Raw genomic sequence first — 12,736 nt, forward strand, 5'->3', positions numbered from 1 at the left:
TCACAACACAGTCAGAATAGATGTGATAGCCCTTACCTATGCAGGCATTACTTAAGGACCACGAACTTCTGAAAAAGTTATTCTAAAAGTCACAATGGAAACATCATGTTTCTGTTGAAGCAGAAGTCGGACCTGGTTTTCTTGAGTCATATCCTCCATGATATTTCACTCCCTCCTTTCTTGTAAACATTTTATGTATTGCACAGGTTATTCTGTCCATTTTGGTTTATCATAACATCACTTAAACAAAAATCACATACAAGAACTTCTATAATAGAGCACTAAAAGAAGTTTTTATCATGCAGTTATTGCAATACTTTGTTGGATTGTTAATTTGGTTCAGGTCTTCATTTCTCAGTTCACTACACTGCACCATGGCACATCAATAAAGGAGTTTCTTATATATATAAGCTTTGTAGTAGTTGAATTCAGGATACATTCAGAACACAAGGTAACCATTACGGCAAAATTATGAATTCCATCATTCATGATCAAGTCCCTATCTAGGAAGGATTTCATGTCATGCTAAGGAAGATGAGTTACTCTGCATAGATCCCTCATAATTAACCTAATTCAGAAAAAAAACAGAATTGAAAAAATAATATATTAATTAGGGTTGTTTTATTTGCTACTCGGTTTTATTTGCCAAATAACTTAAAATTAGATACTCATTACATCTAAACCCTGAATGCCAATTTCTATTGTTTATATTATTCATTACTCATTTTTTACATATTATTTGAAATGAAGTATTTCAGCCTAACATTGGAGGGCTGATCCTCTGATGATCCTCTACCATTTCTGAAGGTAGGATCTGCAGAAAAGATACTTATATGCTTATTTGTGTTCAAATGACCAAACTGGATTTTTAAGTTAAGAAGCAGACTATCAGATTCACAAGTCTTTCTCCTAGTCTAACTTGATTCCCAATATGGCCTAACTCCTGAACATCTTGACACCTTAGCTGTGTATGTCATAAACTGGATTTTTAAAGGCATGAATCTGTATTGTAATAAGAAATCCCTTTTGTAAATCTGGTTTACAATGTTTTACAAAAAAATAGTCAAATCTGGCAACATTAATGACAGTAATTTTAACAACTGAAAGGGACCTAGCAAATGGAAAAACATCAGTCCAAATACTGCCACTGTCCTTCTATTCCTTTTGCTAAACCCAAAGGACAATTTGAGAAAAGATCAGACCATTCAGTGGAATATTATTTACTGGTTTTGTGAGCCTTTGCCCCTTACACGATTCTTTTTCACCAGTACCATGCATTAGAAGAGAGCATTTATCTCCGTTATGGCAAGGAAAAAGTTATTCCTCTTAGAGAAAGGAAGTTATTACTGAAATAAAGTAAAACAAATTCTCCCGCAAATCATGTAAAGTCCTTTGATCTTAACTCAAGAGTACTTAATTTTCAGTTCAACAATAACAAACTGTTAAATTCTCTTAAAACTTAGTCAACTGTTTTCTAAAACACACTGAAAACTCAAAAAAAGTATGTAGTAACCACCTCCTATAATTTTAACAGAGATTACTGAAGAGGATTTTTCTGTTGTTTGTGGTGATGGAATTCTAGTGCAAATGGCCTTCATTAAAATTGTTTACAGTCAGATTTCTTTTAGAAAAGATAGCCGAATTCGTGATCATTCAAAGACAATGTAATTTCCCTTTATGTATATGATAGTCTTTAAGGAAAAAGAAAAGCATTATTTTTAAAATTTACTGTTTCTTTATACATGCATGTGCACAGATATACTGCCACACCAGTGGAGCAGCTCCTGGATTAACTCACTCATTAGTTTACCTTAATGTGTCTGCAAATCTGTTATGTTTTTAGAACCTGAAAAAAAGTTCTAGAGGAAACCAGATTTTTATTAATGTGACTTTCTGTATGTAGTTACTATGTAGCTACTAGAGAACTAACTATGCCCCACTTACTTTTTCCAGCTCCAACTAGAGCCACAAGCTATTATCAGTAGCTGCAGTAAATCCAGAAATACAGTAATTGAAGTTAAAGCTATGTAATTTAAATCCAGCTGGCACAATCAAAGTAATTACTGAGCATGTCTTTCAGAAGAAAAACAAAGCACAGTAAAAACAGAATGGAATATAAATATACACTACATTTTTTTTAAGCAAGTATCCACAGACAGAAGACTTTGAAAAAAAAGTATGATGTTGAGAGAATGACTGTCAAATATCTGAGTGTCATTGGTGTGACTTTCAAATGTATTAAAAAAGGATGACACTGGAATTATATTGTTACAGCAATGAGTTCAATGTCCAGAGTCTTGTATAACACAAATTTACATGTATCTACAAACACAACACATATATTTTCTTGATAAGATCTTGACACCCAATTCTAAAAAAAGTATGGAAGAGATTTTTCCTGTTTAGTAAATCTACACCTTTTCAGTATTTGTGACTATCGTATCAACATGGGAGAGCAGTCCAGCTAAGTCCTGTATCACGGGTATACTGCTCTTCTTACCTAAAATACCACACTGAGGTTTAGCCTGACCATCTCTGCCATCTCACATAAGCATCTCTCCTGTGTCTGGCATCAAAGATTATATACCTACCCAGTAAATACTTCTATTGCCTTTATAAAAGTTGGTCTGAAGTCTTCACATTTCAAAATAAAACAAAAACCTTAGGCATCTTTGAGGAAAAAATTCAAGTATTATCTCAAGACAGCCTGTAACTCAATGTTACGAAGTTGGAGTTTCCTGTACAATTCAGTAACTGGAAGCTCAGTCTCCCAATTCCCTGATACACAGCTTCAGCAGCAGGGTACCAGTTGCTCTGTGGTGATCTCTGCTATTGTGAGAAACCCTACCCTCTTCTAACCTTGCGAAAACATTTCTGAAGAAGTCTTGACAAATTGGTATGTTCTTATCAAAAAGCTTATACAGAAAATTCCCCCGTGTGTGTGGTTATAGGATTTGACTAGCTACTTGCAGCTAAAGGAGTTGACAAAAATCAGTGTGTCTTGTTGTTGAGAATAAATTCACTGTAATCACTAACTGCATTATATTAGTTAGCAGACATATTGGTCTCTTGGAGAAGTTCTTAGGCAAAAAGTCATTTTCTGAACAGACAAAAAGCAGGAATCTCACTCATTTGATGAGTAGAGATCCTAGAAGAGGCTGCAGTGGAGATGAAGGGATTAATGTTCTTTGATGAACTGGGAGCTCTGATCTTAGTTTTATCTTTTGTGAACTCAAGTCACAAGTGACAAAGGTCACTTAAACCAGAACTTTATACTCTTCTGTAATGCAAACATATAGGAAAAGAATATGCTTCTTCAAGGAATCAAAAGAATAACATGATTTTGCTCTGGACTAACACCAAATTCTACAACCATGATTTGAAAAATGCAGTGTCCAGATCCAAGCAATAGGTAATTTCCACCTAGGTAAGATCTGAAGGGCCTGATCATAACCTTCACTGGGCGGGAATTTCCACGAAGCTCTGGCTAAGCGCTGAGCATTCCAGTGCATCTGAAACCTCATCGCTCACGTTACATGTTACCGAAGCTCAGTGCCTATTACTCTGCTTGAATTTACTGATTCCTCTAAAAACACTACTTGCCACCCAAACCTGACAGATGAAAAAGAATGTAAATCCATCATGTCCTTGATCCCGTTTGTCTGTGTTAGCAGTAACAAAGGTGTAATACATTATCTTCTTAGTTTACAAATCTACCAACGTCACTAACTACAGATCTATGGCCTCATCTATAGTCTACTGAAATAAAAAGAGAACCTTTTCCACTGAAGTCTTTTATCTGATGCCTGTTAATCCTCTTCTCACAAGAAGATAGTTTGTCTACGGACACAATTCTGGAAGAGGAGAAAGTCATTTGGCCTATTTTATGTACAGTTCCATGATGCCGCCTAATTAAAAATTCACCACATTCACTTAATTCAGCATTCTTTCATGTTCTCAAGAGAGCAGTTTGAATAGGTTCACTAAGAAGATGATACCCATTAATCAGGCTATTTTGCAACCTCCATCAAAGTGGCAGAATACCGACTAAAGCACGCAGCAGTGCTGCATCGTTTTAATCTATTTGGTGATTAGAAGTCAAGCAGCAGTATTCCTTCGCCCCCCCCTTCCCCCCCTCCCTCACCCAGATTCAGGATAAAATAAAAAATTTTCATCTTGGAGACAAATTCTTACCCACATAAAGATGATACTCAGGTGCAAATGAACTGTATTTTGAAGGCTTACAGAAAGGACTTTTTTTTAAATGCACCTTTAATTGTCCCTGATTTCACTTCATGAACCTCACTGATAATGCTGATTTTTATCTAACTACTGACTTCAGGGATTTATTTATAAATACTGCCGCATTTCTTGCTTGTAGCTGAACATCCTAACCAATAACACTTCTGTAAATACAGAATAACTTCACAGATTTCATTGATCTAATTTTGGATCAACTCAATTAACATGGGCAAATTAATGAATCAAGTTAGCAAAGGGCTACCATTTAAATAATTTTTCTCTCTCTTCAAAGAGCATAGCTGTAGTCAGAAGAGGAGAAACATCCACACCAAAGTGTAATACAATTTTGAGCTGAGGAGACTCAATCTATCTTTTCCTCAGTCACTGAGCCATACATGGTTCTTTTCAGGTTAAAAAGAGGTGATATGGATGAAAAACAGCACATCACTTACTGTGATGAAGAATTACTGCTGCCATACATAAATATGGAGTAATATCAGCATGTGTATGCGTTAGTAAAAAACAGAACAGGGTATAAAAAAAAATTGAAGCAGATTATAACTGAAATAATCTACTACCTGTGCTTGCCTACCCAAAGAAACCAATTACACTAAAAGAGTGCAGTAGCTTCAACTGGAACCTTACTGACACACATGATGTTCTTACACAACCTTCATTTCAATTTTTGTTCTGTGTCATGATTTTGGAACATTTTGATTTTGTTTTGGAGAAAGTAATAATTTCATTCACATTTCCAGTAGCTACCTCTTTAGGAGACCTTGAAGAGCCTCTTATATATTTTGGGCATCAAGAAAAAATCAATGCTAAATCATGTGAGAGGTTAGCAGAAATAGCTTTCTGAAAGCAGATCTCTTTCCTTCAGCATGAAGATACAATTTCTAGTTTGATGCTACACTGACTGTGAGCAAAAAGATGTTTCACTGTACTTGTGCAAGGTGCAGCGCTATCTGTGTGTGCTTCAGATGGCTAATACACAGCCAGGGAATTTCAAAATTAATTAATTTGAAACTTGCAAATTACTACTCGTGTGTGTATATACAGACTCATTTTCAGATGCAAGGATGGGATTATTCTAAAAAGAACTCCTTTCCTACTTTCTTTGACTTAATTGAAGTATCAAAATGGCATTAATGGAGGTACAAATATGCCCCAACTATAGCTATATTTTTGCGTTACTCCCCCCCCAGATTGTAACACTTTTTATACATGAATATCTGAAGAAAATATGTGAATATCTAAAGCAAAATCAAGCAGCATAACTGCAGCTGTGACAATACTGAATAACATGACTATACAGGAATAACAACTACTGAATAATAGTAACTATTTCAAAGGAATTTCAAATACATGTTTCCAAGTGATTGTATTATGAAAGATTGTTATGGGAAAAGGTTACACTGAATATATGAAAAAAATAAATTTCTGTCTTCAGTCCTTATTTACTGTTTAGAAGGTGAGAAAGTATCAGGAAATTTATGACAGCACATATTTCTTTAGTCGCATTCAGTCTCCTCTTTCAAAGAACCTGGCAGTTCAGGGTAAGTATGGCCTTTCCACACTTAAATACTACAACTGTAATTGAAGAATCATTAATTTTTTATTAGTCCAGTTCAGACACAAACTTACCTAAAAATGGATCACTGTATTCTGTATTAGACAGCTTAAGCAAGTTGTTTTCCAATGTCTCCATCACTTTAGCTGGAATAAATGCAATATTCGTATCAGCATTCACATGCATTTTGTAAGCAAAAGATACACTTTTTACAGCTGTCAGTGACTCAAACAAAAAAGTCTAGGCTGCAATTTTGACAAGCACTTTTCATTGGTGGAAGAAAAACCCCAAGATCACTTTAATCAAAACTTTCACTCTATTCTTGAGGGAAGTTTAACTCGGTGAAATAATTTACTAGAGTGCCTATCAACATTAAGGAAGGACTTGTGAAAATTTAGTAGCAGAAGCCAGCAAAGTTAATTTATTCTATAAAGGTTCACACACAGTTGGCAATCGTGTATGGCAATTGTTGGCAACAGGTGACACACAGAGTGACTGGGATCGCCAACTATAGTAGTCTCTCTCTTAAGACATGTTTATCTGTTAAAATAGAAATCAGAAGTAGTTCCTTTTTCCAACACAAGCTAAAAATCATTGGGATTTTCTCCCTTTTCTCTCATTCTCTCCATACCGCTCTTCCCTGATTCTGCTAGTCATGAATGAATGCATCTGCTTCTACATGTTCTTACTTAAAGACATTTCTTGCCAAAAGCCTAATATTTATTTTTCATCTCTCCTAGGACAGATTACAGGAACCTTTGATGCTCTTCTCCAGCATACAGGGGCACTTTCTTGTCTTAATCTTGTAATTCAGAAGAACAAAACATAAAGTAATTTAAGCCTCACTTCAAACATTATAGTGATTCACTCAAGAACTTGGTACCATGATTCTTCTAGCTGTATTGTGCAAAAACGTCTCTCCAACAAAACGTAGATATCTAAACAAATCAAAGTTTACCAGATGCCCGTATAATTTGATTAAAGATGCTAAAAAAATTATCTTTAAAGACACCACAGGACCTGAAATGATGTTCCCGTAGATCCCTTCCTTTCCCAGTGTTGGAACAAGCTCCTGAAAGAGAAAAATGTCCTACCTCGTTCTGACACTACATCCACTGTAGCTGTGGATGTCCCTGCACTTAGAGGTTGAGGCCGGGGCTGTGGCTGCACACGATTTGGCTGCAGGAAGGATGAATGCTTGCTCAGACTCTGAGGATGTGTTTGGCTCTGGGCTAGGCATGGCATAGATCTTCTGGAGGGTTTTAATGGATGATCTTTCACTGTCTCACTCTTGCTTGTATTCATACCTGAAAAAGCCAAAATATAAAGAACATAAGCTCTGTCACATTACACAAAGACAGACAGCTAATTATGAAAACTCAAGGTGATTCATGGACTTAATCAGCAACTCTCCTACTAAATAAAAATGTTTAAATTATTTAAGGTCAAAGAAGAATACAGAGTTGGGAACAAAATCCAGTAATTCTTCACCTACACTTCCATCGACATCCCACAATTCAAATTCACAGAATTCTAAATCTGATGATCCTGGGGTACATATGTCATACAGCCATTCGGAAGCAAACAACAGCACCTAGTCTCATCCACGTTAGGACTGCTAAACAAAATTTTAACTCAGTGTTAAAAATGAATAAAACCCCTCAAACAAACAAAACATGTTCACAAGCTTTCTAAAGGATTCATGAACACCTTCTCCTTTGAAATGCAGCTGTGAGTTCTAATGAATCCATTAGCTGTTTCTAGCTCTTCTTCTGGGACACATGCCAGTCCTGGGTTTTCCGGCTTTAGGTTCAGGTGCCTACATACAAACAGATGCATCAGTCAACTGTGTGGTATCAGTGAAAATGTATGAAAAAAATCAGATTGTTAATTAAATGAAAAATGTGATTTGGGGATCCCTGTTTTCAGTGCGTCATTTTAAAAATGATGCAAAATTCATTCCCCGTTCTGAGTTTCTCCCATCTTAACACTCCAACTCCGTGTTTCCAAAACGTATTTCAAAATTTTTTATATTCAGCATGGTCTCCATTGTATCTCCTTGTTGGTGACAGACCAAACTTAATGCAATAACTGCTTATATTGCCTGTCCACAAACAAGAGATCGGCTACATTTACTAAATTTACGCTTACAGTATCAGGCTTTAGGAACATTATCCGTTATTTGAAAGTATGGAACTTATTTTTAATGCTCTGAATCCTACAACAAAATTTCCCTTATTTTAACCGTGATTCTTGTTAACACTGAGTTGTAATAATGTAATACTAATTTCTAAAATTTCTACTTTTTCTAAAAATTCACAGGGAAACACTAAATAATCCAAGTGCATTTGTCTAGGAAAGTACAATTGATGATGTGATAGTGACAAGAAATAAGGGGAAAAAAGAACCTATTTTCTGCCTCTTTTACTTGAAAGGCTTTCTGCCAGGATGCAACTGCAGAGTCCACTCCTGCCCAGTCTGAAGCGTGCAGTCCCCAGTCTCAGTAGGGAATTGTTCATCAACACACACCAAATAACACATTATCATCAACTTTGTTGACATTATCACTCTTATCACTCAGTATTTAGAAATTGCTACAATATGCCATCAGAATAGTATTCTTTCCTTTTTACACCCAGCACTATCAAAGTGTACTCATTACTATTACCTGAATTACACTAAGATACAAAAATATAGGCCAGAAACTATTTAATGGCACACAAATACACACACTCAATACTAGGTATTTCATAAAAGAACAGGAATATAAAATGAGAGCCCCACGTAAACCTGCAGACAGTCACCAATATTGAAAATGTTATTGCAAAATGAAGAAGTGATTCTATTATCTGTCCCTGCTTGATCAAAGGTTAATGAGAGGTAGTCTAGTATTAATTTTTCCCCATGTGAGTCAAGTTTCTTCCTTGGAAAACATCACATTCATCACTTTGCATACAAAACCACAATTATTTTGAGTATTCCCCCTGTTCTCACATAGGCCTTCTAATGCAAAAACATAACAAGGCCATCAGCTACACAGGTCCTCAGTCCCCAATTCCAGTTAACAAATATTAATGCATCTAAGCTTGACCCTAAATAACTTCACATTTTACTAAGACTAAAATTAATATCCAAAGTCAGATTTTTCTGAGAAAAATAAGAGGGTTTTAGTCCTCTGCTTAGCTGTTGCTGACCTTCAGACTCTGTTAACTGTTTCTTATTACTACACTAACGTACAATATGACTTCTCTATTAATAGACTGAAAAGGAACCAAAAACTATAAAACTGGGTATATGAAATTTTTTTTTCACTGAAATTAAAACCTATGACTGAAAAAACAGAAAGTCAGTTAGAACAAAACAGTTGGGACAATCATTTGAAGAAGCCCAACTCTTATAGTTGTTACTGAGATACAAGGAAATTAGGTAGCTTTCCTAAGTTTACATGGAAGAGACATTTGCTATTATACACCTGACTCAATCTAGGGCCTTGATGCACACCATCCTTGTAAAAAATTAGTAATTCAAGACTGAGCAAAATCCAAGTCCATTAAAGAGCTCATCTACTGTATTCAGCTCCATGATGGACAGGGTTTGTCTCTCCCCCTTTTGCTCACAGTCACACTGTACCCTAGGAACCGGCAGGTCAGGTAGAAAGAACACGCTGGACCACTGAGGCATCCCACGAGCTGGGCAACTGATGGAGCGTGCCTGAAAGCTGGGGACCGAGAGAGCCACATCACGTCAGGGGACATGCAGTTTGTATGGACTAGGAACCACAGTGTAAAGCAGGGAGCAAGCAGCCAGGCCACAGGCAGAGCAGAAGGAACTCATGAAGGACAAGAGGCAGCTGTGCTTTGCCACTGAGCAATTGCTTGTTCCAACTTAAAAATAAAATTAAAGGAAAAGCAAACATATTTGTACATATTTGCCAGTGTTTCATACTGCCCTCACTAATTCAGTAGCTAGTTGCATGATTCATAGGAATTCTTAATTTTTCATAAAGCTTTAAATTGTTTTCAAAAATTAGCAACACATTTTTAAAGAAATGCATTGTACGTTGGGGTGTGTTGACCTTGGCCACCAGCTAAGCACCACTTGCTGACCCCCCCCCAGTGGGCTGGTAAGAGAGAATGGGAAGAGCAAGAGTGAGAAAGCTCATCAGCTGATATAGATAGTTTAGTAAGTGAAGGAAAAAACAGAAAAACTAAAACAAAACAACGATGCAGTGGCAGTCACACACTACCTCCCACAAGCAGTCTGATGCCCAGCTGGTCTTCGAGCAATGACTACCTCCCTACCCCTCAGATTTTATTGCAGAGTGTGATGGTCTACGGCATGGGATGTCCCTCCAGTCAGCTGGGGTCAGCTGTCCTGGCTGTGTCCCCTCCCAGCCTCTTGCCCACCTCCAGCCTGCTCTCTACAGAGCATAACAGGGAAAAAGAGGCAGCCATGATGCTGCACAAGCACTGCTCAGCAATAACCAAAACACTGAGGTGTTAGCAACACTGTTTTAGTCACAGATCCAAAACACAGCACCGTACAGGCTGCTATGAAGAAAGCTAACTCCATCCTAGCCAGACCCAGTAGATACATTCAGAAGTTAATGCCAGAAATTTTTGCTACTGTCTTGTTCAAATGCATCAAGTTGTTCCACCAAGAACAACACAACATGACCTCCGAGAGTGCTGCCTTTTCTGTCAAAGACAGCTATATGAAAACACATCACAGAGGAAAAAAACATAGTCCCCAAAATATCTGGGAAATCTTCATGAACAAGGATATTCACATAAATGAAGATTACAAATACACATTAATATTCACCTCTACCAAAACAGGAAGAAAACCCCACAAAATATCTATGCTTTCAATGTCAAAGAAAATTAAAAACATGGCATTTGCTATAGAGCGCTAAAGCCTCCTGTCTGTACAGGATCAGCAGATCTTCTGTGATTGCTGTACACCGTGTCAAAGATCCTCAGAATATTAGTGTAGAGAGTCTGTTTTACTGCACTATTTCCCTGCTTGACAGCACAATTTACTCTACAGCGTGTTCTTATAAATCTTAGTCTCTTAGTGATATATATTACCTCTCTCTGTGCTAGAAAGTAATCTAAACATTTCTGCTGCTTGGAGTGCCATGAACTTCGAAGGAATTTTCCCCATTAAAATCTGTGCCACGCGAAGAAGGATGTCACACTCAGCAAATCTCTCTCATCTAAATCTCAACATCCACAAAAAAAGGTCCTTTGATTAGCAGGATACCCCTCATATTTAACTATAACAGCTAAGGTTTAAAAAGGCCTTTCATTTAAAAACTTCCCCAAGCTCACAGAACATGCTTTGCTTCAATGTAAGCCTTGCCCTGTCAAGAAATGCAAAACTTCAGCAGTCCATTGAGAACAATTCTTCCAGATCTGCAGCACAGCATAACTGTTCTTGGTCAGACAAGTATTAATTTAATAGGAGATTAAGGTAGACAGAGGCAAGCTTCTGCTGTCTCAGAAGGTGCCACAGCTCTTCAAATAGGTATGAGCAGAAAGGACTCTGCTTCTTAATGATTCTGAAATGGATGCTCTGTGCCAGCGAAGCACGCAGTGGCGCTGGGCTGTAGCACCGACTGTGCTGTGTTCGGTGCAGAGCAATGCTACCTAATGTGTCTGCTAGGCTACTTGCAAGGTTTGTGAGAAGTATTCTTTGTAGCTCTTCCTAAATGGATATTTTTATTACACCAAAGTCCACAGCAGTTAGACAGAGCAACGGGTAATATAGAATAAATTATAAAAAGATGTATTTCGTAATCGTTCTGGATGGCTTCAATGATCAATTTCTTAAGCAGTGATATGCTGTCAGTAATTATGGAGCCTACCACATAATTATTAATGTTACCAAAAAAGAATGTTTCTTGCATCTGTATTGGAGTCACTGTGTATAACAAGATGAATCACTTTATTATCAAAGAAATTTATGGTAATGCAAATAACACATGCTGTCATTCAATTTTAACAACAATTGAAGTGATACATATAAAAAAAAAAGAGTATAATTCTCATTTTAAAAGATGATTACTCCCTTTTGCTCTCTCTCACTGTATATTCCTCTGTGTCATTTCAAACAGATTCCTTAACACCATGATGCTTCTGCTTGCAGAAAGTGAGTCACAGCAAAGTAACCTCAGAGCGCATTCGCTGTTATGCTAGTAGTATGATCTACCTTCATGAATCAAATTTAACAAGTTAATTCATTCTCTGCTAATGCGTCAGAGTCCAGTTCTGTGATATGCTAGTTTTGGTGGCATTTGCTGTTGCATGCCAATGCTTACCCAGCTCTGGCACACAAACGGCTTGCGGTTGACATCATCAACTGGGTCACTAAATTGATTTACTGAAATTATTTTTATTCCTTCCTCTCTTCTCCATAGGGGTGTTTTCTAGAATCTGTACCTTTCCAACTAGATTTTTGCTACACAGACCTTGCTTGTTCAGGGATATTCAGATCTGCAATAAAACACGTGTTTACACTTAGCAAAAAAGAATACACTTGTTTTTCTATTTGAACTGCATTTATTGGTTCTTTTCCTACAAAATACTCCTCTGGCACTTAGTTCGAGTATGGAAATGAGTACAGCATGAGTATAGAAATTTCTCACGTTGGAGAAAAAGGTGGTTAAAGTTTATGGTTTTATGAGATCCTGCCTTCTTTTTAGCACTTCTGCCTTGGAAAGTGTTCTTTCTGAGGGGAAGCAGGGAATTCCTGTTATGTAGGCAAATCCCTACATGGCTCAAAGCCAGAATAGCCAGCTGTACTACATCTTCTCCTAGCTTCCTGGCAAAGCAGGCAGGAAAGATGGAGCTCAAGTATTATGAGCTTTTCAGATTGTTAAATCAGTATGCACAATTCAACGCATGCTTAAAATTATGC

The 12,736-nt window shown here is 37.1% G+C and overlaps 1 protein-coding gene across 3 annotated transcripts in view; it reads right to left on the minus strand.

Moving 5' to 3' along the window:
• The window catches only part of ANO3 (anoctamin 3), a 208,612-nt gene that overhangs the window by 84,712 nt on the left and 111,164 nt on the right, over positions 1-12,736 (minus strand). For all 3 annotated transcript variants that reach the window (XM_074884808.1, XM_074884807.1, XM_074884809.1), the window contains exons 2-3: positions 6,910-7,122; positions 5,890-5,961 (exon numbers count right to left, since the gene is read on the minus strand). In XM_074884808.1, coding sequence (XP_074740909.1) covers positions 5,890-5,961; positions 6,910-7,122 — 285 coding nt within the window. The remainder of the gene's footprint in view (positions 1-5,889; positions 5,962-6,909; positions 7,123-12,736) is intronic.

Source organism: Strix uralensis, chromosome 15 (assembly GCF_047716275.1).
Source record: "Strix uralensis isolate ZFMK-TIS-50842 chromosome 15, bStrUra1, whole genome shotgun sequence".
Classification (NCBI taxonomy): domain Eukaryota; kingdom Metazoa; phylum Chordata; class Aves; order Strigiformes; family Strigidae; genus Strix; species Strix uralensis.